The 26,997-nt window shown below is 42.1% G+C and overlaps 2 protein-coding genes across 2 annotated transcripts; one reads left to right on the top strand and one right to left on the bottom strand.

Annotated features, from left to right (window-relative positions):
* Positions 1–1,526: 1,526 nt before the first annotated feature.
* On the top strand, positions 1,527–10,083 carry LOC115379454 (FAST kinase domain-containing protein 3, mitochondrial-like). Its single transcript, XM_030080136.1, has 10 exons — positions 1,527–1,662; positions 1,953–2,872; positions 3,446–3,596; positions 3,970–4,157; positions 4,402–4,570; positions 5,210–5,295; positions 6,768–6,939; positions 7,409–7,478; positions 8,072–8,186; positions 8,845–10,083. Exons 2-10 carry the CDS (start codon positions 1,979–1,981, stop codon positions 8,941–8,943), a joined length of 1,944 nt encoding a protein of 647 aa, XP_029935996.1. The 5' UTR covers positions 1,527–1,662; positions 1,953–1,978; the 3' UTR covers positions 8,944–10,083.
* A 339-nt stretch (positions 10,084–10,422) lies between these two features.
* Positions 10,423–26,391, bottom strand: cfap65 (cilia and flagella associated protein 65). Its single transcript, XM_030081293.1, is given in 36 exon segments — positions 10,423–10,598; positions 10,756–10,890; positions 11,165–11,440; positions 11,681–11,791; positions 11,960–12,186; positions 13,178–13,195; positions 13,286–13,420; positions 13,646–13,762; positions 14,059–14,202; positions 15,881–15,993; positions 15,996–16,041; positions 16,312–16,503; positions 16,703–16,813; positions 17,283–17,349; positions 17,546–17,631; positions 17,741–17,831; positions 18,029–18,154; positions 18,504–18,717; positions 18,811–18,939; positions 19,275–19,440; positions 19,757–19,903; positions 20,000–20,084; positions 20,293–20,432; positions 20,530–20,787; positions 21,193–21,321; positions 21,707–21,863; positions 22,092–22,333; positions 22,530–22,727; positions 22,839–23,107; positions 23,227–23,452; positions 23,615–23,748; positions 24,494–24,702; positions 24,942–25,108; positions 25,320–25,422; positions 25,594–25,775; positions 26,311–26,391. Coding segments are annotated over 36 exon segments (5,298 nt in total). The 3' UTR covers positions 10,423–10,531.
* Positions 26,392–26,997: the final 606 nt, after the last annotated feature.

Below are 26,997 nucleotides of genomic sequence, written 5' to 3' on the forward strand. Positions count from 1 at the left end.
TGTCCAGAGGGCTTGTGGTGTCGCTGCTCATTTGCAAAGAGATAGAGGTGAAGCATCCAGATGGTTAACACACACACTCACACTGCCACACAGATTGTCCTCAAGATAGAGGGTGTGGATAGGTCATCCTTGATACAGTCCTCCATGGTAGAGACACACTGGCACACATGCACACGCAGTGGACACACACACACACACACACACACACACACACATACACACACACGCACTCACACACACACACACACACACACACAGTGAGAAGAGATGATACCTTTTTTCTCATAATTTCCTCTTATCACAATAAAGCTAAAGGTAAATTCCCTTGTGCTGCTCAGACTGAACACATCTGGTGTTAGATTAACATCAAGCAACACAATTTTATGTGCTGATGTTTAGTCTAGCCAAATGAGTAATTGTGATGATTGCAGACAAAAGAAGTTATTGTGTCACTTTGCTTGAGTGAATAATGGCTTCAATAATTTCAGCTTTTGTGATTCTATGAATAGGTTTTGAAAGTCACAGAAAAGAAGAAAATGAATCATTTCTAAGCTGTAAACTTATAACATATATACAACAACTTAATTTCTATCTGTTGGGTGGATGGTGGATTGAGATTGCTGCGAGTTTCTTGGTATGCAGCACCATCTGGTGGAAATTTTTGAAAGTTGTCTGTATTTTTTTAATGATATAACGTTCATCTGCTTGGCCATGTGATGTGGGTGATCATGTTGAAGGTAATGATACATTACCAAAGTTATACGACTCATGGCTTTAGGGGAAAAGACAAAGCCACATCACTTTGGATAAAGTGCTGTCCATCATCATAGAAAACATGAGTTGGACCTCATGAGAAATTAAAATTAAAGTGTATGTTTTTTTTTTTTTTTTTTTTTTTTTTTTTAATGGTGTTGATCTTTTAGACAGTATTTCTGCGAATCTATATGTTTTTATAGGGGTTTTATTTTGAATTCATTAAAGTGTGTTCTAAAATGCAGAGGCTCCTAGGCCAGGCTCCTACATAAGAAAAAGAGAGATCTTAGAAAGAAAGTCTTACCGGCATGCACTGATTCATTTTTTTTTTTTTTTTTTTTTTTATCAAAAAGGAAAAAGAGCGAGAATAACAAAACATGAATATACAAAATCCACGTTGATCACCAAATTGCATCATATGTATTTATCATTATACAGCCTTTGAGTGTTATTGTTACACCGTTTCAGTGAACATGAAGGTGACATAAGCTCCACAGTGTATTTAGCCACACCAAGAACCTGTACTTCAATGAATCCCACGGCAGTTGTGGGCGAGATACGCGCACATGGTTAGGGTAAGGGATGTGGCTGAGTGAGGGCTTTCCCTGCCATCAGGGGTGTTTTAGTGAATGGAAACCTGACAACGAATTTTCTGACCAATCACAGCGTTCCACCAATTTACACCACACCGAATTGGCTAAATGTACAGTAGACTCCGCCTCTTTATCATAGCATAACACATGTGCAGCCAACCTTCTTCCTGCAGTACACAGTCTGACCACAGGGGGGCAGCACATGTAAACACATGTAATCTTACACAACCCATTACCAAACGCACAATGCAGGTTCTATAAGTCTTCCCAGCCCTGTTGTTACTGATACTGTCCGGGTGATTCTGTCTCATTGAAGGTGAGTTATCGTGTCAGTGCTTTAATGACAGGTTGTAGTTTTAAGCTTTAAGTTTACACGTGATGTTACTGTAAAACAAACATGTTCGTTCTTTGCCATTCAAAGGAGTTGATGTTTTGTCATTTTCCTCGCGCAGCGGTGTCTGTGAAAAATGTAAAAGTTTCTAATCTTCAAAGTTGCATGTTGCTTGACTACATGTAGTGCAACTCACAATGCCGAAAGTGTTTGTGTCATCTGAAGAAAATATACTGATAATAGTATTTTTGTATTTTGATGTTGTCCTGAGACAGGAGGGGGCTGTTACATCATAACAACAATGAAGTCCATTGCCTGTATCTCGTCGTCAGTCAGAGCTGCGTGTCACTACACCCCAGCTTGTTTAAGTCGGGGTTTAATCCATGCCAGCCCAACGGGCAGATGCATGAACGTGGACTTTCCTTGCAAAACCGTAATAGCACAGCAGCCGTGCGTGACCGGTGTGCGCCCTTTCCACAGTACACAAGACAGGTGGGCAGTGGCCCAGCAGGTAAGCAACAATCCCCTGCCCAACCCTCTGCCAATGCCAGAGAAAAAAGAGAATGAACTGATTGTTTATCAGTTTGGGAGACGGCTGTCATCTAAACCAGCAGCGAGGCCTCGGAACTCCAGGCCACCCCAGCACCTTTCTCCATACACCCCGTACACCAAGCCACAGGGCGCATCAGAGGACTCAGAAGTCAACATCCGGAGTGTGTTTGAGGGGGATGTCATCCCTGAGCTGTGCTCCAGGCTGGCAGATGCCCCCAGTGATGACAGAGCGGAGGGTCTGGCCACTTTGCTTGGAGTGTGTGTTGAGTTTGGCGTGGAGGCTCACAGCCCCGTTGTCTCCAGACTGAGGGACGAGTGCCTGTCGCACCTGGCCAAGAAGGACACTGGGGTGGCACCGCTCTGCCACCTGGGCGAGACAGCTTACGCCCTGGAAGGCTGCCAATCGACCATAGTGACAGAGGTCATTGACTCCATTGGGGCTTCAGTAGAAGAGGATGTGCTGACCCCCAGTGAGGCTGCCAGGGTCTACTCCCTCCTGGCTCTGTGTTGCGACCCCACCAGCCAGCAGCACACATTCATGCTGTCCACTCTGCACAGTCACACAGAGAGGCTGGTCCACCGGCTGAGAGCCAGTCACATCAGTGACATCCTGCAGTCCCTGGTCAAGTTACAGCAGAGTCAGGTTGGTGTGACAAATTTCCATTCATCAGCTTCTGATTATGTTGTTTTGTGTGAGTCAGAGGCTGGAGGTATTCAGACAAAATGGAAACACCACCAAATTTCCTCAGGCTACACCTTTACATTTACAATTTATTATCAGTGGAGCCCTTTGTGCCTATTGGTATGTTCAGTTTAGCTGGTAACAGAAATGATGATGGTAATCCATACACTAGATGTTACAAAACTTACATAGGGATTAAATGGAAAAGTAAGAGTCAACTAAACTTCCCAGACAAGTGCCTAAAATCATTATAGGGACACCTTGATAGTTGAATTTCAGCCTCTTACTTTCCGTGGCCTTGTTTGTCACATTACAGCCTTAAACTTACGAGTTTGTCCTTAGTCCACCTTGCCATATTACACAAGCCATTTGTCAGTCACTTAAAGTGCCACTCCAAAATTGTTTTCTTGACGCTCTAACCACTTCTAAAAAAAAAAAAAAAAAAAAAAAAAGATGTCATGGTGTGGCTCCATTCCTCAGTGTAAAGCACTCCCAAGTGGATATAAATTAAGATACTTACCTTTTGATTGACAGGCCATTTCTCTGGTGCTGAGGCTGAGCCACAGGGCTTCACGTATCTTCAAGGCCTTCAGAGACGATGAAGTAATCAAGCTGCTGTCCTCGCTAATGATCCTGGGACATCATGATGAAGAGCTGCTGGCTGCTATGGAGAAACACCTGCCAGGTGTGCTTTACTTAATTAGACTAGGTTTGGCTTGAGGTTTTGTGGGAGTTTTCCTGGTTCTCATTTAGGATGTAAAGTCAGGGGTGTCATTTTGGCTTGCATATATTGTTTCATAGCTTAAGGACAATAAACAATAAATATAAACCTGACTTTACTTGATGAGGTAAAACATGCCCATTGATTCATATTTTACACTTGCAAAAATGTTTCTGTACTATTTCTAATTATGCAGGGCTAAGTTTATCTCATGCCCATGGAAAAGGGTGCTTTCCCCATGTTGGCACAAATTTAGTAAAGGTGAACTGTCTCAATTTGTGATGAAAGGGACAGATGGAAATTCATGTCATGTGTATGCATGTGTGTGTGCTGTCAGGGAGGCTGGGGGAGTGTGATCCAGAGTTGACAAGCACTGTTATGGAGTACTGCCTGCAGATGAGGTGCCGCTCAGAGCCCATCTTCGAGGCCGTGGCCGAGGGCTTTGTGTGCCACGCCGAGAAGCATAGCACCCCTCAGATTGCCAAGCAGATTGTCGCCATGGGAAGACTCAACTACCTGCCAAAGGTGAGAGTGTCATCTAAAGGGGGTTATATGAAAGATAATGTACATCAAGTGTACAGGTATGGGTTAGTAGGACCGGCATCCTTATTATCTTGCTGTTTCTTTACTAGTTGTTTATGCTGGGTAAAATGGTTTAATTTAGATAAAAATGTTGCGTAGTGCAGCTTTGACAGTTGTGGCAGCAGTTGCAGGTGATCAGTGATGTCACTAAAGAGTGTATTCTGTTCATCCCTGCCTCACTCCTCAGTGCTCCAGTCTGATGTTTAAGAAGCTGGAGAGTGTTTTGTCGTCAAGGTTTTCCCAGTTTCAGCCTCGGTCACTGATAGAGGTGCTGCATGCCTGCATCCACCTGGAGCGCTTCCCAATCAACTACATGTCCAAAGTCTTCAGTCCATACTTCCTACAGAGGCTGCAAGGTATGTTTAGCTTTTGTTACTTACTGGGACATGGAGAGTGGCGGGACAGAGAGAAACTAGCACACAGACTGACTCACTCAACTCTCTTTTTTCCTTCCTTTGGAATACATCTCACTCATGTATTTAGTCCATTTTTCCTAGAGGATTACACACACATAGGGCAGCAACTAATGATTGTTTTCTTTGTCCATTAACCTACAGGTTATTTTTCATTCACTGATTGATCATTTTGTCTGTAAAATATTGAATGATGAATAATGCATATCACAGTTTACCAGAACTTGAAGTGATATCTTAAAATTACTTTCTGCTGTCCCAAAGTATTACTTTTACAGTAATATGAACAATGTGATGAAAAGCTCAGAAAAAAAGAATAAGAAATAAATGGAAAGCAATTGAAAGGAGACAGGAAAAGAAAAGTTTTGTTTGCTTTGTTAAGTTTGTTAAGCTTTTGTAACATTTAAGTAGATTACTATTTATCAGTTTATTAGTATTTGGTTGTTTTTCCATAAAAATGTAATACGGAGCATGCATTATGTCATGTGCAGTATTATACAAGGTACTGTGTATACAAGGTTGTAGCTGTGTGTATTATGTATGCAGTGTGTGTGATGTAAGCTGTCCTTGTCTGTCTTGAAGCCCAGGGGGAGCCACTGGACAAGAACGCATTAGGACAGCTGACACAGCTCAATCTCTCCACCTCGCTGGAATGCGCTTCCTACAAGGTGAGCTCCTGTTTCTGCAACACTCACCTCTCCATCTGTGAAAAAAGTCCAAAATACAGGACCAGAACCTTCTAGATCTTAATACTGAATCTAACAAAAGTGACTAAGTGCTACAGTATCAGAAGGGATATGCACATATGTGATTGGGAGTATGTGTCTGGTGGTGGTCAGTGTGCGTGTGGAGGGTGATGCATATTAAATACCAGTAAAAAGCTAAGTCAACTTTAACCCTCAGAAAGTCAAATTCTCTCAGTGTCCAAATTATTTAAAAATTGCTGCTTTGGACTATGCAGATTTTATTTGAGTTTTTTTCCTCTTTTACAGTTTTTTTCAATCGCTTTACCTCCTCTGTCAACTCAGAAATGCTGGTATCAAAACAGTTAATACATAGGCCTAATGAGAGGCGCACTTCCCAAAATAACACATTTTGTTTGCAAAAGGCTCTTACCATGACAAAACATTTCAGACATGCAGCAAAAGCACATTTTGTCACCGCCCAATACAACTTGAAGTCAAGCGACATAATCCAGCCACTCACTGACTTCATACTCAACACCAAAATGCAACATACCCTTTTCAGTCTGAGCAGGTTCAACCTTACTTTTTTCCTGTGTGTATTGCAGTCATATTTTTGACAATTTACATAGTTACATATTGTAAAGCAAATAGCAAAATCCAATATTTCCCTCAAACAACTCAACTTCTGCCCAAATGAGTAGATTTCTTCAATCAGCTATACTGTACTGTAACACAGCTGACAGCAGAATACAAAATACAGCAATCAGTTTGAACAAGATTCTCCTGTGAGCTGCACATTCAAATGTGAACTTACAGTAAAGAACTGCATCCAAACTCAGAAAGACTTTGAAGTGAAATTTTACTGTATTGATGGCAAAAACTGAAATACGATAAGTCACATACAGTATTACACAGAAAAACTCAAAGGAGTTGAGAAAAAAAATACAGAATACAATTTATAGGCCCCTTTTTTGTAGGTGCATACTGATTGATTGGTGATTGGTGATTTGTGGAAAGGGTAGTGATGCAGGTGCACTAGTGATTTCACAGTGATGCAGGTCATTTCTATCAGCTGTAAGCATATGTTTTGCTTTTGACTACCACAGTGAAGTCAGTGGAGTCAGGGCCATGTAAATGACACATGTGAGAAGTGTTGTGCAAAAGAGCCTGATAAATGTGTGAATCCAATGAAAAGGTATGAACACATTTGCAAAAGAAAACTTCTGCTGTGGTTTGGAGGTGAAGATGACGACAAAGTGGATCCCAGTTTCATTATACTGGAAAAAGCGAATGAAAAAAACTGTAATATTCCTTATTTGTGTGTTTTCTTGGTACATTGGGTCAAGGTGTTTAACCTATTCAAAATAGATGTCCCACATACAGAAATTTAGGAATGGGAAGTAAGTTCAGCTTGCAGGCAAGAATAATGAACTCTCCTCATCACCCCCCTTCAGGGTCCCAGGCTGCCTTACTATCTCCATGTGAAGAGGTTCTCCTCAGTGGACCAGGCGTTTGAGACGCCCATGGAGAGTTACTTGTACAAACGGGTCAGAGGACCACTGACGAATCTGCTGGGGGGACAGTTTTACTCCACAAGGGTGTTCACTGTGAGCGGGTACACTATAGGTGAGCTCCAGCTCCATGCACCTTACTTACTACAGTTCAGAAGTCATTTGGATAAAGCTCTTAAAGGTTTTGAGCCACAGAAAGTATCCCAATTTAAACATAAAGTAACTAGGCAACAAGAGTTTTGACTAACATTATGTAAGAGGTTTAGCTTAGTAAGAGGCAAGAGAAAGCCAGAAGTTTGGAGAAAATTTAGAGCATTCATTGTTTCAGGTTGGTATGGTGCAACTACTGTGTTTACATCAGTATCAGAATCTCCTTTATTTATGTATATTAGTAAATTTGACAGTATATCATTTAAAAATGTAAGTAGAGCAGACAAACTGTCTACATTCAGGAATTTGACTGGGATTTCACTGTGGTTCAATTAAGTCAAAGGGTCAATGGGTTTTTCTACCACAAATGTGTGATTTATTGCACACAAGCCCTGCTGTCGTAGTTTATTGTTTTGCTTTTTACTTGTGGTCAGACGTGGAGTTGTGCCTGGACGAGGAAGGATTTGTTCTGCCTCTGTCTCAGTGGGATCACACTTACAGAAGGTAAGAGATATGACCACAGCCAATTTCTTGTTCAACTTCTTCTGGATTAGCCATGGTATAGTCATACATTTAACAATTTCCTGCTTCTCTGCTCCTTCCATGTACCTTTCTGTACAGGCCCAGCATAGGGCAAGATTGATGAGCACTCCCAAAAAGAAAAATTACACTTAGGCAAAATGTTTTCTACCCAAAACCAGCCTGCAGGTACAACAGTACAAAGAAAAACAGGTGTGCTCTGAGCACCATGGAGCTGGCACAGGTGGATACTATAGAGAAAGTGTCCAGCACAGAAATTACAGCTTTTTTTTTAGCTCCTCACCTGAGTCTCCTGTCATTTCTATAGTTATTTACCATTGTAGATAAGTATAAAACTGAATTTCATACATAAACATGAATATGATTTGATGAATCATTCATTTATCTGAAAAAAAAACTTAGTGTTCCTTATGCACGTTATGCCTCTGCTGAAATGTCCAACTTTTAAATGCTAGCTGCACTGTAACTCTAACCGTCTCTGACCACAGTTTCACTTGTTCTCCACCCCGATGACATATAATCATAATGATACACCTCTGTGTGTTTCCCATTTGTAGGATGGCACTGTGTTTGGATGGTCAAAACCGTTTCTGCAGCAACACCCAACATTTACTGGGGAAGGAAGCTACAAAGAGAAGACACCTCCGCAGGATGGGCTATGAGGTGGTGCAGGTATGCTGAAAACATATTTGAAGTGCAGCTGAGCTTATAAGGAAAGGTTATTTAAAATTATCCAGTGATGAGTGTTTTACTGGTGCATCCATGTGGCACAGCAGGTGAGGGCACATGTTACTGGCTCTAACAGCAGGAATGCGTTTTAAAGTGAACATCAGATTTTGCAACAAAACAAATAATAATATAGAAATTCATTACTCCTTGTGAATTTGTTCATTATCAGCCTAGTTCAGGTTTCTAACTAATACTCACAACCTTGGTGAGTATTAGCTTTCCAGATGTGAACTTTTCCAGAGGCTTACCAGGACGTCTAACCCTGTTGGTTGAAGTGGCGCTCCAGTTTGTTACATTTTTAATGAGACACACAGTAACAAACAGAAACTATACCCATTTTATTCTTTCATCCTTTAATTCTGATTACATTGAACAATACTGAGTGGAAAGTAAAGGGGCAACTTAAAATATAAATTGTTACCCAATAAAAATAAATAAATAAATAATTTCTGTTTTGTTTGTTTTCTTGGCCTACTGAAATATCTGTGTATGCTCCTGAAATTATGGATGAAGAAGAGAGAGGAACGTTTTTTTGTTGTTGTTGTTTTCTTCCCAATTCCCTGTGTGACCTCTTCTCGTGCTTTTGTTTCTCTCTCATCAGATCCCTTACTTTGAATTTGAAAAACTAAGAACTCAGGAGGAGCGGATCCAGTATCTTCACAACAAGATCTTTCCTACCATCTTCAAGTTCAGTCACTAATCTTCATATCAGGCAGCTTGGGTGGGTTAGCCATGTGTTTAGTATTATGTCCATACAGGATGAGGAAGTCGTCATGGGAGAAAATGGACAAAAAAAATCTTCAGCCTTAGCCACATGTTCTGCTTTGACGTTTGTATAATAGATGTTAATCCCACCGGCCAATTTGTGTATAAAAATGCACGGCTCAAAGGCAGGAGGCAGATCTACAAGTGCAGATCTGAAGTGAAAATGAAAAATCAGGTAACAAAACCTGCAGCATTCAAGCTTCTTTATGACCTCAGGAGACTCTTAGTGAAGACTGTCCACAAGTAAATATGACTGATGGCCTGACAGCTTTGAGCAGTCCAGTGCTATAACGTATCATAGTTTTGTGTGATTTGGTGTTCATATGAACAGCTCTGAAGGTGATTTCAACAGCTACAAGATCAGTCAAGATTTTTGTATCTGAAGTGACACCATCTAGTCTGGTAAGTTATATAAATTAAGTGTATAAGTGACATGTAAATTGATTTAAAGTAATTCTATGATCGTACATACAAAGGCAAACCCATTACCAGGTTGGAAATAGTGCCTTGTGTGATTCTTTTTATTTAATGAACTGTGTTCAAAGCTCAAAAGTAAATAACATTGATGGATGGTTTCACATAGATCTCGTTTTTAACAATGTGTCATATTTTCATGGCTGTCTTTACAAGGACTATGATTATTATAAACCAACTTCAGTTTTACTGCTGAAATACTATTGGACCCTGGCCATTTGTGTGATTGTATAAATCTAACTGACACCTTACTAGCTGCATGCACTCAGTGCTTTATCAGCGGCCATACTCTGAGTGACTGTCGTTTTCAAGAGTTCACAGCCTCTGGTGGTAAATGGTTTTAAATATTTTTGAGGGGGCTGGTGCTCAAGCCACAAAGGGTTGACATTCTAATTTGCAGTGGACAGCAAATACCTGAACTGGTAGCTTATACCTCAGCTGGGAAAACAGGACACATTGTAGATCAAGGCCTCAGGTTTTTATCTGACTGAGAAAGTAATGTACTGTATCTTATGTGCAATAGGTAATTTAATTTTAAGTTCAAATGCTTGATTGTAATGTATAATGGTAATTGTGAATAAAGTCTGTCAAAATATCTGAAGATAGTATTGTCCACAGGTGTACATTTTTGTTTGTTCAAAGTTTATTGCCTTCATGCAGGCTCATACTACCCAAGTGGTGACAAGATCAGGTAACACAGGGCTTCATTAACATGAACAAAATTACTTCCATGAACATCACAGTCACATAACCTTTTTGGACACACTGAAGATAACTGCCAGAGATTTAGTGTCCAGATATGTTTTCTACTTTTTTACTGCCACCATTTATATCAAAGACCGGAAGAAGTCTGGATGCTCATGCACTAATTGCTTTTGATTCATATTAGCCAGGTGTACACAAGAACTCAGTCAGGTTGAAATCTTGGGCTCTTTTTATACTCAAAACAATTGGTTAATTAATTAATATTCAATAAGTGAGTTACTGAACATAAACTATTTGGTGAACCAGTGTACTGAGTGTTGAGAGGATGAGTCTGCTGGTTCCTCCTACTCTCTGTGGTTCTCCTCCTGTGCCTTTACTCCAGACATCCTCCCGAAGGCACAGCTGTCTCTCCTGGAAGACACAATACAATCGACTGTAGAATATTACTAAATACTGTTGGTGTGTATGGCTTAATGATCAGAGCATGTCATGTCACCGTTAGAGTGAAGGGTTCCCACTGGCCGTTGTTTTTTTAGATTTGTGTACATGTTTGTGTGATTTCTCCCACCTGGAAGAAAGAGGTGGCAAGGGAATGGCGCGAGGGCGCGCTGTAAGGACAAACTCTCCTAAGAAAGCCTCCATCATCAGATTCTGGAGGGTGTTCAGCAGAACGTCTTCACACATAGACACAAAATCAGTAGATCTGGACACACATAAGCAAACATTCAGCTTAAAATGTGAAACATGAGAAACAAACAAAAATACTTTAAGTATATCTCTTTTACACATCTTTTACCCTTTTACCCAACCCATCTCTAACCAAATTAGCAAGCGTAGTTGTCAAACCCCTGTGTGAATATAAATGAGGACATTAAAATAAATACATAAAGTAGTGCACAAACAGTATATGTGTTGATAAATAGTGATTTCCCAGTGACATATTTAACCAAAGTTTAGTTGTTCAGGACTTCACTGACCTGCATAGGCTCCCTTGCACACTCTTCTGGGCCAGGTTCTCGCCTCTCAACTGAGACGGTTTTTGGGCATGCTGTGAACGTTGAGAGTGGGAATGAGGTGGGGAGGGGGGAGATGTAGGGCAGGGGTGCTCAGAGGGGTGGCGGGGGGGGGAGGGGGCATTAAATGGAGAGGATGGAGGAGAAAGTGTAGTTTCTCGAAGCTGGCTGAAGTAGGGGACAGGCTCAGACACAATGCTGGTGAGAGACTGATGGAACTGTGGATCATCCAGCAGGCTCCTGCAAAGAGAAAGAGGGAAAAAGACATATTAACACACATGCATGCACACACACACACACACACACACACTGAGCTCATTATCCTTATGCCCTAATCCAAACTCTTTCCACTGCATGTCTAACTTTAAGCATAACTCTTACCATAACTGTAAATCAACACTCACCTTAACATCTAACCATAAAATTAAGCAGAAAATCAAACAGCTAAGTTTCGTTCTAGGTGTGTGTATGAGTGTTTACCAAAGGAGGGAAGTAAGTGTGTCTGTGATGATGTTTTTCTCAGGGCCAGTCAGGGGGCGAGAGAGGTTGGAAGAAGCAGTTTCTGACCTCTGGGACTTAGGTTGGAGGTGTCTGGGGAAGACAGCAGAGATAAAGATAGCCACTGCTCGTGTAATGTTTCTTGTGAAATAATCAGCAGGAGTCTTGCTTTTTTCCTGAATGATAAAACAATCAAGGGACAGCTTAACATCTGTGTCATTCAACAGGTGTGCATCTCTCAGTCTGTCTTCATGTGTTTACCTGAACACATAGTGCTTATTGAGCTGGTTAGGGAAGTGCATGCTGTACTCCTGTAGTCCATGGGAGCGTGCCGTCACTTCCAGATGCAGGAGAAAAGGTTTGGGAGGTTCAGGCCGCCTCCATACTGTCGCTGCCTCTCTCTGCGCTCGTCGCTCTGCCTTTGTCAGCCTGGCAGGTGAAGTGCCAGCTAAAGTGTCACTACTGCTGGCACGGATAGGGGGAAGAGTCTGAGGGGGAGAGGTTGAGATACAGAGAGAGAGTCCAAATGAAGTCCCTGAAACTCATAAAATGCTATCCTATAAAAAGTGCATATTTATTGATGCATTTTTGTCTATAAAATGTGATTGCAACTGTACCCATACAAAGTACAGGATCATACTGACAAATTAAGACCAGCACTTAAAGGGAAATTCCACCCTAAAACAGGTTTAAAAATGGTTAACTTACATTGCATTTCTGCTGCTGTTTTGATAGTTAAGGGTGTTATTTTGATATTCTCTGGGAAAAATCCTCAATGCCAGATTTATTCCTTTATTCTTGTTTAATATTGCCGCAAATCAGTGCAATGCAATGCTATCAATAAATCTATAAATAAATAACTAAAGAAATGCCAGTTCAAGATTTAAATGCTCTCTAGCAGAGTTCAAGAGCAGGACCACATCTCAACCACACCTCTTCCTGCATTCCTGTAAATACCCACCTAACCCCTCCACTTCTTTCACTCTCATATCATGCGCACCTCCCTCCTACCCTATTTCTCTTCTCTTCTTGTTCCCCTCTCCTTCCCTCCTTCCTCCATGGGTGCTAAGAGGGGTCTGTCATGCCCAGGTGCTACGGCGGATTCGCCACACACAGTCAACAATCCAGAAGAACTATAAGCAAGTTCAAGCCTCCAACAATAATCATCACCTCATCAAAAAATGATTCAAACGCCTATTGTTGATAGTGTGGTCCTTGCTAATGAAATAGTATTTATGCATATTAGGCCTGAATTTCCCTTTAAGAAGAGCACAGTTTGGTTTTAAGTACCACAGTTTCCATTTGTAGTTTAAACCTCTACTGCTGAACAGTTTATGCACAGCCATGAAAATACATGTTTAGCACTGTAAACCTTTAACACTCAGAATGTAACTACAGGCTTTAAAACAGAGGTGAAGTGTGCTGCATGAAAATGCCTGGATTAACCTTGTATTTTCTGAACAGTGGAGTGTTTCTGACTTGAGCTGCAACTGCCTCCTGTAACAAGACAAAAAAAGGTGAGTAAGGACACAGAGACTCTTTGGTCACTGTCAAAAGTTATATGACAGTTTGTTCCTGAAGTAGAACCTTGTCCACAGGAGGCCCTTTGCTGTCTCTAAGGTTTTTCTCTGTGAGAGTAAATTCATGTTTCTGTCTCTCTCTTTCTTCCTCCCAGCGCCGCAAAGCATCATGGTACTGTGCCTCTGCTGCTTCCTGTGTAATCTGGAGAGGAGAGCAGAGGAGAATGGAAGAGAAACACACCATGTATATCCATCCATCCTTGGTGGAAAATAAATTTAATTGAAGGTAAGAGAGTGACCACATGATTTTGGTGACATCAGAAATCAGTCATTTGGAAGCCAGTCTGTTTCTGTACTTTCATCAACAGTAATTTGTTGGTGTGCCCATGTGTGTATGTATGTGTGTGTGTGTGTGCTTCTATGGTACCTGACAGATGACATCTAACTGACAGAAGGTGGGACAGCCAGAGGAAATCAAGGAAAGGACAAACAGAGCACTCTGCCCTGGACCTAGACTCCCACGCTCTGGGTGGATCTGCAAAACCTGAAACACACACACACACACACACACACACACACACACACACACACATGCACACAAGTGTGGTCAACAGAGCTCTCTATACTGAAAACTCACCACCCCATCCCGGATACATAAGAATCACCTGGCGCTTCGACCAGACTGACAGGACATGATGGAAATTTGATTCAGAAGTTAGTCCAGATGTTCTTGAAGGCATTTTCTCCTCCCCAGTTGAAAAAAAAAAAATCAATCACTATGCACAATAGCTCAGAGTTGCAGCCACATACATACATACACATGTAAACACACCCTCCCACCTGTTGCTCCTTCTGTTGTGGCAGCTCCCATGCATAGAGGATAGTGTCTGTGTGTGAGACATTGGTGAGGAAGAGGATTCTTGAGGGGTGTGAGTGCACAGGGATGTCGCCAAGAGACACTCTCTCCTCAGATAAGAACGCTACCTGAATTCACACATACACACACATACGCACGCGCACGCACACGCACACACACACACACACCCATGGACACACGTGCAGATCAGAGGCAAGCATAAACAATTAGAAGGAGAAGATCGCTGGTATTCCATAGAATCTCTGCAGAACAATATAAAGCACTATCCAGTCTATACTCAGAGATACACTATATTGCCAAAAGTATTCGCTCATCTATCCAAATCATTGAATTCAGGTGTTCCAATCACTTCCATGACCACAGGTGTATAAAATCAAGCACCTAGGCATGCAGACTACTTCTACAAACATTTGTGAAAGAATGGGTCGCTCTCAGGAGCTCAGTGAATTCCAGCATGGTGCTGTAATAGTAATGTAATAGGATGCCACCTGTGCAGTAAGTCCAGTTGTGAAACTTCCTCGCTACTAAATATTCCACAATCAACTGTTAGTGGTACTATAACAAAGTAGAAGCGATTGGGAACGACAGCAACTCAGCCACGGAGTGGTAGGCCACGTAAAATCACAGAGCGGGGTCAGCGGATGCTGAGACGCATAGTGCGCAGAGGACGCCAACTTTCTGCAGAGTCAATAGCTTGAGACCTTTAAACTTCATGTGATCTTCAGATTAGCTCAAGAGCAGTGCGTAGAGAGCTTCATGGAATGGGTTTCCATGGCCGAGCAGCTGCATCCAAGCCTTACATCACCAAGCACAATGCAAAGCATCGGATGCAGCGGTGTAAAGCACACCGCCACTGGCCTCTAGAGCAGTGGACACGTGTTCTCTGCAGTGACGAGTCACGCTTCTCCGTCTGGCAATCCGATGGACGAGTCTGGGTTTGGTGGTTGCCAAGAGAACGGTACTTGTCTGACTGCATTGTGCCAAGTGTAAAGTTTGGTGGAGGGGGGATTATGGTGTGGGGTTGTTTTTCGGACGTTGGGCTCGGCCCCTTAGTTCCAGTGAAAGGAACTCTTAATGCTTCAGCATACAAAGACATTTGGACAATTTCATGCTCCCAACTTTGTGGGAACAGTTTGGAGATGGCCCTTCCTGTTCCAACACGACTGCGCACCAGTGCACAAAGCAAGGTCCATAAAGACATGGATAAGCGAGTTTGGTGTGGAAGAACTTGACTGGCCTGCACAGAGTCCTGACCTCAACCCGAGAGAACACCTTTGGGATGAATTAGAGCGGAGACTGAGAGCCAGGCCTTCTCGACCAACATCAGTGTTTGACCTCACAAATGCACTTCTGGAAGAATGGTCAAAAATTCCCATAAACACACTCCTAAACCTTGTGGAAAGCCTTCCTAGAAGAGTTGAAGCTGTTATAGCTGCAAAGGATGGGCCCACATCATATTAAATCCTATGGTTTAAGAATGGGATGTCACTCATGTTCATATGTGTGTGAAGGCAGCCGAGCGAATACTTTTGGCAATATAGTGTATATTAGCCTCAGATGTGTAAGTAATGAATTCTGTGGGTGTAGAGCACATGCTTTCTATTGTATTTTATTATATATATACAGAAGTACCAGGTATAGGTTACAGAGGATTTTGCTTTTCTTTTCTTTTTTCTCTTCAGTTAAACTAATCTGTCCTGGTAAAGGCATTGCCTTGATGCCACATCCATGCAGCTAGTTATTCTGTTTGAAATTTACTCAGTTACACTTTGTTTATTTTCTCACCTGTCCTGGTAAGGGCACCCTCTGGAACCAGGGCACAGATGACTGGGCATCAACTCTGGAATTAAACTGGTTTGAGGATCCCAGTGCCCGAGGATCAAGCCCACATGCCTCAACCTCACCAGCATGGACTCCCCACCCTGAATATGGATAGGAATGTCCACCTGCAAGATACACAACAACAGACAGGATTCAAAGTCATAGACAGAGTCTGGACATGGCATTCATGGTGACTCCAACATCCTGCTCTATATCTGTTATTAACTTGAGTTTTTGTTGTAGCTTGACATCTAAGTTGCAAGGAGCATCACTATGATAATGCTATAGCAGGAAACATGCTAAAAGCTGACTAAGTGCATTATGTCAAGGGCACTGGAAAGGGACAGAGGTAAGAAGGCAGGAGAAAACAGGCTCAGGTATAGCTAAGTCCCCACATTGTATGTCTTAGCCTCTAGTGGGAAAAAGGTCCACTCCAGTATGGCTGTCTTCCCTGGCAGGACCTCTCCCTGAGGGTTGTGGCAGCACAGCACTGGATGGTTAAAGCTGTTTGCCCGAAGCTGCTCCAGTGGAGCCGTGTCCACTTCATAATGGACTGGCAATGCACCACCATTATGCAGCTCATACGCCTGCGGACACAAAAACATGCTTGGTGAATCAAATCTATGCTGAGTTTATTGGTGGAAAAAAAAGAACTCAGAAAAGATCTTCAGTAAGTGTGCTGCAAGTTAAAAAGCTACAAAAAACCCTGTTGGTTGTGCCTTTCACTTCGCAGTGAATTAGCCACTGGTATGGAGTGAATGTCACAGAAACTAAACACATGCACACCTGTCTGGGAGGAGAGAAGACTCCAATGGATACAGGGGTGAAGGCATGCCGACTGGAGGTGTAGTGGAGGTAGGGTCTGTCTCTCTCCACTGTCACGCCCTGGAAGTTAAGCTGAACCCGAACACAACAACATGAGCAAACACATAAAGATCAGCTGACAACAAAGTTATCAGAAAGTAACATTTGGGAGGAGGACTGCATTTTTATAGTCACATGTAGTATACCTGCTGATGATTGTGTGCTAGACTACATGGCTTTTATGTAAAGCTTGTTGTCGAATGTTGTGATTTGTTGTGATTGTATCAGTGCTGGCATGTTGGAAACGTCAGTATGTGTATTGCTGTCTTTTTAACATTAGATTTTCCATTTTAGCCCTTACCCCCTCCCCTCAAGAGGCTTTAACTTTTACCAGGCTGCTATTGTAAATACCAATTTGTGCTTTATGATTTGCCAGGTAAAATAAAGGTTGAATAAATAAATAAATAAAAATAATATATGGCAGATAAAAGACAGGATACTGGATCAGCACCACTATTTGTGCAAAAGGAATAAAAGAACAAAGAACAATGCTGTGCCTCACCATGATCTCCCTACCATGAGCGAGTTTGAACAGGACAGGTAGCCGGTCCATTCCAACAAATTTATGTCTGAGAAGGATAAAGTTCATGTTAATGTGGCACCAATAATTCCATCATTGCTGTAATTTTATGTCTGGAGGAGCAGCCATTCTACCAAAAAGAACTGCATGGTATACACTTCCATATAGACTGTCAGCATCAGATGGTTTCTTTTCTATTCCTACTTTGGCCACATCTGTAAAACAAGCACTGTTCAGTCTCTAACCTGTAGTTAAAGTGCACTGCCCTCTGCTGGCTGGAGAGCAAAGTTCCAGAGCGAGGAGAAATGCTGAACAAACGGTTGTCCTGAATCTGTAAACAAAATGGAGGTGGGCCTTTAATTTGAATCTCACTGAATTTCGATCTCATTATAACTTACAGTTTAAAAAATGTCATTAGCCATGGATGTGAAAAGACTGACCTTCATCTGGTGCAGCTCGGTACTGCTGAACTCTCCTGTCTGTGCCCAATATTCCAACTCTATCTGCTGGTCCTCTGGAAACAAGAATACCCTGAGAGTAGGAGGATGAGAAGGAGGAAGAAGAGAAGAGAACCGAGGAGAGGAGTAACATTAAACTGATGTACTGTAATCTGCTCTGTTACACTGTACTGTATAATTCTCACCAGTATACTGTACATAAATCACCCAAGCACTTGACTTGACCTGACTGAACTAATTTCTTTCATGGCCATAATGTTTTGGACTTACCAGTGAACAGGGACGGAGCCAATGTTGTGAAGCATCAGCACAACAGTGGAAGGGTCAGAGTTCAGGGGAGCAGCGCTGAAGCTGAAATCCAACATGGCCGTGGGTAAGACAGAGGGATGGTGCACACTGGAGACAGGGAGAGAGGACAAACTCATGTACATGTACATACCCGCAAACACAGTAAACAAACTGTAAACACTGATGCAAATTCGACTAGAAGAAATGGCATCTGGGTGGGAGAGTGCACCACAAGGACCAGAATGTAATATTATTACGCTATTAATGTTCTCCAGTATTTAAAAAAAAGTAACATGTTGTGCAATATATTTTTTCTTTGTATAATTACAGTGAAGAGCTATAATTTTTGAAAACAATAAATGTAAAAATCAATTTTAATTATAATTTTCTTCAAATAACTACTACTAATAACTACTCATTTTCAAGCACAATGTTAAATCTTATATCTGCTGCTAACCTGTGCCTGCTGGGTGTTCTACAGGTGAGCTCTGAAGGAGAAGGGTCGGACAGCAACTGTTTGTTGAGCCTGTCCAACGAGAAGAGGTTCCAAAGATTCACCTTGCTGAGCCCATCCGCACTGCCAGCACTGCATGCATCAATCACCTGTAAGGTAGGGTACACACCCTCCCCCCGTACCTCACACATTATCTGGGCAGGAGATAATGCAAACCCTGGGGAAAGATAGAAACATAATCATAAACATACATGGATGTGTGTGTGTGTGTGTGTGTGTACTTGTGAGTGTGGCTGAGTGCCTACTGTACCATTGGTATTCAGAGTCTCGTAGCTTATGGTCCAGCAGTACTGGGCCTGTCGATGTGGTGTGACTGTGGAATGGAGCAGCATTCTGGAGTGGGAGGCGATGGTTCCCCTCACAGAGTCCAGCTGTAGGGCTGACCCACCAGACAGGACAAAGTTAGTTGACAGCAGTGGCTCAGAGATACCATTATAACCCTATCAATGGTAGTTTAGAGTCACTTTGGCTATGCTTGGTTTGCCTGTCGCCATTTGGTCTTCCTTTTGGCTCTAGGTGAAGTCACAACACTAACTACTATTATCTTTAAAGGACAACTTCAAAATTAATCATATTAATGTTATGTGGTGTTCTGTAGTAAAATAATTTGCCTATACAACTCCTTCCCAAGAAAAATTACACTACATAGGAAATGCATATAACTATTTTTTCATCATGTACACTTCAAACACAGAGCGCCACAAAAGATCATACCAACTGGTTCAGTGTTGGGGTCATAAGTAAGTTCTTTGTCCAGTAATGCCTGCTGTACAGTGAGACAGAAGGAGACAGGGCAGAGACTCCGGTTCACCAGAGGAATCTCCACTGACCGGCAACTTCCAACCAGGATCTCCCCAATATCCAGAAATGCATTCTCTGCCTAGGGAGAAAACAAACATGAACACACTGCTGAACACTGAAGGTTAATTCACCTCTACATAATTCATGATTCAAAAGGTGAGTGGAAATTGATTTGCCACTTGATCACTTTAGGTTATTCAGATATTGGTTGAACATTACAAAATCGCATAAGAATGTTTGAATTTCCCAGAAATTCCACTTAATGAATTGGCTGAGACGAAAGTAAACTGAATGTAGCCCTTATAAACATACAGTTGGTCTTTGGCCGCTCTAACATGCAGCCAAGTACACATACAGACACATAAAATCTCTCTCTTTCCTCATGACATTTTCACCTCTATAAAGCCTTTAGATCCCATTCCCGTCACTTGAATGGGAATGTATGACTTCTCACATCCAGGAGTTTGGATTGACCAGAAGGTGAGGGAAGGTTTGAGTGTGTACATTGTCTCTTCCAGTGGGCTAAAGGTCCACGTCTGGGCCTGTGGTGACATCATATCACAACCAAAAGTGATAAATAAAAAGCGCAGTCTCTCCATGTGTGCATCTATATATGTGTGCCTCTTTTTGTCTCTCACTTTGCTCTCATTTGGCTGCAGTTCTCCGGCATCTGGTTCTACAGTGATGAACTCCTGGTCTGATGCAAGGATCCTCCACTGAAACCTATCATGTAGCAATGAAGGATATGCATGAACCAGAATAACAACACTGAAACAAAGAAAAATATGTTTTTCTCCATTCCTGAAAATTTGGCATTTTTGCAGAAAGGCTTCTCCAAAACAGTGATTATGTAAATTTACGTCTTTATAAAAGCTACTGAATAAGCTCAATCACTCAGTCAAATAGTTAATAAATCTGTCAGCTATCTAACCGCAGAGGTATGCGGCTGAGGTTCCTGATTTGCTGGGAGCACTGAGTGCGTGAGCCCACAGCTGTAGGGTGGAAGTAGAGACTGCCTTCTCCTTCCAGAGACACACATGGCTTTTCCACTCTGCTGAATACTGTTAATTCCTGGAGGAGACAGAGACAGAAAAATATACAGAGATATGAAGACAGAAAAACAAGTACAGACACTCAGATGTTACTATCTGTAACCCCGCGTGTATACCTGAGTGTGTTTGGCTGCATTGAGCTGCAGGGATAAACTAAAGCCCTGTTCAGGACTGTCTGCAGTGGGAGTGGTTCTGAGGGTGAGGATTTGGTGTTCTCCAGGTTGGATCAAACCACAGCTTGGCACCACAAACACTGATTCTGCCAAGGAAGGGTTTGGGCACTGGTCTGGGTCCAAATGGAAAGTGAGGGGTAAGTCTCCACAGTTCTGAAAGAGCACTGACCGGTAGGAGAGAACACTCAGGGCTGGAAATACCTAGAGGAGACAAAATGCCATTCAACCAAAGGATCACCTTTAGTGTATAGAAATATTAACACAAGTAGGTAGGTAGGTAGGTAGGTAGATACTTTATTCATCCCGCAGGAAATTCACATTTTCTTCAGCAGTATCCACAGATTACAAATTAAGTGAATAAAAAAATAGAAATAAAGAATAAGATCTAAGTATAACAGAATAAGATCTGAGTACAACAGAATAACCTACTCAATGGGCACGGTAGACTGTCTCTTGGTTTCTAGGGGGTGTTTTAGTTTTACAAGATCTAAACACTGCTCATCATTATGTTGCTGTTTATAAAAAGAAAGGTAAAACTAGAAAGGGGGAAGAGATAAATACAGAAAGAAATGGAGACAAATTTGTGTTGCAGTGCTGGTGTCTCACCACTCGGGGGTGCTGCAGGGAGCAGTGTGGGATGAAACGCTCTTTGTCTGGCTGGAATGAATGGCCTATGACTCTGACCGTCACACACCAAGGGGGGCACAGCAGTTGCTCCTCCACGTGATGAACTTTCTGCAGCAACTAAGGGACAACGGGTGGATCTGTCTGCTTAAAACAGAAGTTGAAACCACAGCTCCCATGCAGAAAACATTGTTTCTTACAAAAAAATCATAGTTTGGAAAGTGTTGATCAGGAAAAGTGAGATGCCAGACTGTTTTAGCAAGGAAAATCATCCATAAATCTTTTGCTGATGATTTAAGATTCAAAACAGCCACAGTGTTGCTAAAGCAAAGGAAGCCTGATGACAGAGACATCACTTAGTATCCCTCAGAACAGAATTTCACATGTGCATATTTTTACTTTTTTTTTTTTTTTTTTTTTTAACTCAAATAAGTACAGTAACTTACTGCAGCTTGTTGTGTTGGGCTTTTGACTGTGGATTATCCTCTATTTTTACCTTGTAGAATGCAAAGCACTCCAGTTGTGCTCCATGCAGGGTGTTCATCTGCAGGGGGGCATAGGTCACTTTGAAGGCGGTTGACTTCAATGGACTCAGGTCAAACGATGAGGGAGAGACAGAGAACGGGGAGTCTTCAGCAGCAGTCCACACCAGGCTAGAATAGAATCAAACTTAAACTTGGTCCAATGGTCTAGAAATAGAATAATATATAAAATATACTATACAAATGAATATCTGATCATCAAGAATGTTATCAAATAGAAAAACAATGACATCTCTCACTGCCACAAACTATGCTGGCTCCAGATGAAACAACCATCTCTATCTAGCTTCATGTATTTAGTGCCTTGCTCGGACATCATAATAAGGCTGTAGTAGATACCTGAGCTTCCCGCTTGTGTGGTTGGTGATGGAGACATACTGAGAGAAAGCAGATGAACGAGATAAAGAGGAGCAATATTTGTGACCGAACACCAGCTCAGCAGGTTCCACAGTTACATGAGGAGACAACGATGACGAGGGGGAGCACGAAGAAAGAGGATCCATACCCCCCGAGCAGGCCTGGTAGTATTCATCCATTGGAGTGCTCTCTGTGACAGTAGCACCGTCTGACCCCTGGTCTGACTCCTGGAGTGAGAGAGGTGGCAGAGTGGAGATACAGAGAAGCAAAGGGAGCATTAGAAGATTTGAGATATCAGTGTGGGCTATTATAAGAAAATTAATCCTACAGAAACAAAAGTTTACCAGTGTCTGCAACACGTAACCTGATCATAACACATCTCTACTTCTAACCTTATCCACTAACACTTTCCCACCTTACCTCCTCTGAGGGGCAGAGAACCTCTTGTTGGTTTATGTGTTTATTATGGTCTTGTTCCATTGCACTAAGGTCTAGTCGGTCTTTTGTGAGTCTGTGATGCCGGTGAAGCTGGTTAAGAGCCAAGTGTTTAGGTCGCAGTATGGCTGGCTGCTGGAGGTTCGAGTGACAGGTGCCAATCAGGTCTATGAACACAGGATCCTGGAGGACAGACAGACAGACAAGCAGGTAGAACTATAACTGTCTGTGTATGGGCATTAATATAGAAGTGTATATGTTGCATCTACATAGCTCTTAGCTCTTAGTTCTTACCATATGCAGTATAAGACAGGGCACTCTCCTGTGGTGTGCTATAGGGTGTGTGGGCCTATACACCATCTTCAGTGTGGTATGGCTGTGTGGTTGCAGAGTTCCTGCTGCTGGTTGAATACTAAACACACTATGACCACTGCAGTCCAAGTCCCATTGGTAGACAGCCTCAGCAAGTGATGAATTTACCAGCTTCACTGTCTGCACAACTGCCCCTCCCTTCTCAACACAGCCAAAGTCCACCACAGAGGAGGACAAGGAGACTGTAGGACCTGGAGTCATTGAGAAACACAGTAGCAGGGTACACATCCATCTTCCTATTACAGATTAACATCTAAATCATGACTTTTTAGATTGTATACATGTGTGTTCCTGTCTGCGTGTTCCCTACCTATACAGTTCCCAGTGAGTTTGAGCAGGGATTTGCTGAGAGCTCCTGGACATCTTAGAGACAAATATTCGATGGAAACAGTATCCACAACAAGAGGAACATAGGTGACTGTAGCCCGGAGTGATGCACCAGGTGCCACCTCGCCCTGCATGAGGTTGCAGCTGAACTCTGAACCCAATAAAAGCACTTCATTTGACAGCCGGGAGAGAGAGAAAGAGGCAGTTACCTGGAGAAGAGGGTGGGAAGGAGACAAGAAAGACAATATAAGCTGAACGACAGTACTGAGAGAGAATATACAGTAAACTAAGAGACTGACAAATTAGGTTTAAGCATATGGAGGGAAGAAGGGGGTTATGTTTGTATGTGTGCACACGTGTGCATTACTCACAGGAGAGGGATTGTGGATGTTAAAGTGTTTTTGTACACTGCGGCCTACTGCCACAGAGCCAAAGTGCAGCACTGGGTTGCCTTGCTCCTCTCCATCATTATCTGGATTTCTCAGCTGGAGACATGGGTACTTGGCTGATGAGGTAAGCAGAGGCAAAATAGAGGGGAGTGAGATACAAAATCCTCTTTTGTGACCATCTCCCAAAATATACATCCCATAATGTCAAAAATAAAGTTGACATAAAGCAAGAAAACTAAAATGAATAGCACTGGGCAGATGTATATGTTTGTTATTTGATTTGGAGGATGAGACACAGCGGTAGAACAGTATTTTTTTTTTTTTTTTTTTTTTTTGTCCTGGGAAAATATTGCTGAGCATGTATGCTCTTTTTAAAGACATTTACACATTTACAGCTAAGTCACAGAACTTGTAAAGGAAGACTGTCTGACTCAGATTCTGCACAAATTTCCATTTGTGCATTCATGTGGAGGTTTGCCGCATTGAGGGCTGTCACCACTTAACATGGAGTGGAAGTAGACAACAACACCCTCCGATAGCTAGTCTGTATGACCACATAACAGACAGCTGAGAAGGCCAAGGAGATTATGAGACTGTGAGAAGAGCACACATTTTTTTCAAACAAACAAACACTTAATCAAGAGATGACTGTATCAGTAGTCATGGCGACACCTGCTTCAGGTGATGAGTGGCAAGGGCATCTCAGAGTTTGCCAATATTTTTATACCCTTGCTCTTATCAAGGAATTCCCTCCACAGCTGTGAGTGTGATTCCATGAGGAATGTCATTCCTTAATGAAGTGCAAGTGGAGAGGGACCCATTTAAGAGTGGGGTTTGTCAATCTCTGTGGCTGCTACATACCTATTCCCTGCAGAAGCACAGTGCAGCAGCTTTCTACCTCCTTTCCTTCCTCTCCAAACCTGCAGCAGGCCTCCTCCTGGTACACCAGAGCTTCTTGTGGTCGGAAGACTACAGTGATGCAACAGTCCTCGCCAGGCTTCAGCAGACCTTGTTCAGGACTCAGCTGGAATGGTCCTGTGCACTCCCAGTGGAAACATGTTTGGAGCTTACTGTGTGAGGGATGATGGGTGGCAAAGTGGTGGAGGTAGAAAGAGAGGAGAGATACAGTGAGGGGCTAGAGAAAACAGATTTGCAAATAGTTTGCTTGTGTCTTTAACCTAAAAGATACAAACACACACACACACACAAACATTTGCAGAACATACACCACAAAAACTTCTGTCCTCTGTTCCCTGGTTCTGCCCATCAATCCTGCTTTGTCTCCTTTCTTTCAAATACTCATATGTACCTGGTGTTTCTTAATCGGAAAGTTGTGTGTGAGGAGTGTTGAACAGCACAGAGTGGCAACAGCAGAGATTCTGGCACCTCCAAGGAGAGACAGGGTATGGTGGCACGAAGGCAAACTTGGAAGCTACCATCTTCACCCTGGAACTCAATACTATCCTCATACTCACACTGCACAGAGGAGACAGACAAACAAACCCATACAGAGACAAGTCCACTTAGATGTCGCTGAAAAGTTGAACGGTTTCAAATGTTTACACAAGAAATATGTTTAATTCCCTCATAATTAAAAGTGACAGGACACTTCGTTCACAACATACAGTAAGATCAGAAACTCCATAAATATTTAAATGTATCCAGATGTTATTTTGCTATGTCTTACCATTTGCAGTGGTCTGAAGGTGACTGCCAAAGAAATAGAGATCCCAGGTCTGAGAACAATTGTCTGGGGAAACAAGGTGGTGAAAAATGTGGATACAGGAGGCCTGTGGGAGGAGAAAGAGGAGATATATCAACCTCTGGATTAGATACTCATGTAATTCATATTGTATATCTCTGGAGAAAATATTAACCTTTCAACCTGTCTGTGAGCATTTAATACACACACCTGAACTCATATGTGCATGCATATGTGCATTCATGTGTGCTTGTAAGACCTGTAATGTAGCTTCTGCAGCTTGCTATAGATATTCTTTAACACCAAGGCCTTGGTGAAGTCCCTTCCCAGCTCCCAGTTCTCCCAGACCAGCTCTTGTCTTGTTTCCACCCCTAAGAGGCAGCTTCTCTGACTGGATGCTTGTCGCCGGAGCTCCCGGGACCTCACAGACTTCCCTGAATGCTGCAAAAAAAAAGGGACGTAGCATAAGATGTAAAGATGCGGAGAAGAAAGGATTAATAAACTATTCAAGGCATAGCACATATTGCATAAGATGCCCTTCAGTATATATCAGACATCTGGTGTCTAGTTTGACATGTTTAACCACCACTCTTACATCAATAGTAATTAAGAAAAGGTAGAAACAACAGGCATATGTTTTTATCTAACAAATAAATCACCAAGCATTTGTAGTTCAAGTGTATTAATAGGAGCTGGACAGGCTTGGTGCATGCTAAATTGTGGACTGGACCAAGAAGACTGGATGCATCCCTCTAAATATGTAACATGCTTTATGTACATATGTCATTATGTTAAAACTGCTAGTGATTAAGCTGCAGATTTTTTTTTTTTTTTTTTTTTTTTTTTTTTTTTAGCCTGGGAGCCAAGCTGATTAAAGTTAAGACACAAGCTCATGCAAACACATTAATATTCTGTTATGAAGACAAAAACAGAACACAAGTCATTCATGATGTCAAACTGCTGCATTCCAACCTACTTTGACATCTTTCCCACGGGTGGTGGGGGTCCATTTTGAGACTGGGCCCAGAGGTTTAGGACCCCGAGCCTCAGCCATCATGACTGGGGAGAGAAAAAACATTTAGACCAGAGACTAGAAGCTATAATGTCATATAATCGAAGACATGAGTATGATATAATGGTAGAATATAACAAGAAGAAAAATATGAGGTAGTTTCTGACTTTAAATGTATAAAGAATATATCCTAAAATGTCGTTGTTATCATTTGTAGTATAGGAACAGTGTTTATATAATAATAATAATTCTACATGACGTTAACACACCCAGACCCCAGGGCAAGATTAAATTTAATTGTATATTATCAAAGCTCGTCAGTTTCTGGAATAATCAATAACCCCAGCGGCAGGCCTGTTAATGTGTGATGCCGCTGATCTTAGCAAGAGGTCTTTTCTCAGCAACACCACTATCATTGTATTCCTGTCTCTTTAACATCTCACACTAGATAAACTACAACTGACATTTGTTTGAGCTTTTCACTGGAGAGTTTGGTTTGTGTAAGCTAGCAACATTATAGACTGACCGGAAGTCAGATGACAGGCAAAGTAACGAACTTCAACATAAAACTGGAGTCGAGCAGCTTTTTCGTACCTGAGGTAATACGTTAACGATGTGTGTGCCCAAATATCAGTATATCATGATACAATT

This window comes from Myripristis murdjan, chromosome 21 (assembly GCF_902150065.1).
Source record: "Myripristis murdjan chromosome 21, fMyrMur1.1, whole genome shotgun sequence".
Taxonomy (NCBI): Eukaryota; Metazoa; Chordata; class Actinopteri; order Holocentriformes; family Holocentridae; genus Myripristis; species Myripristis murdjan.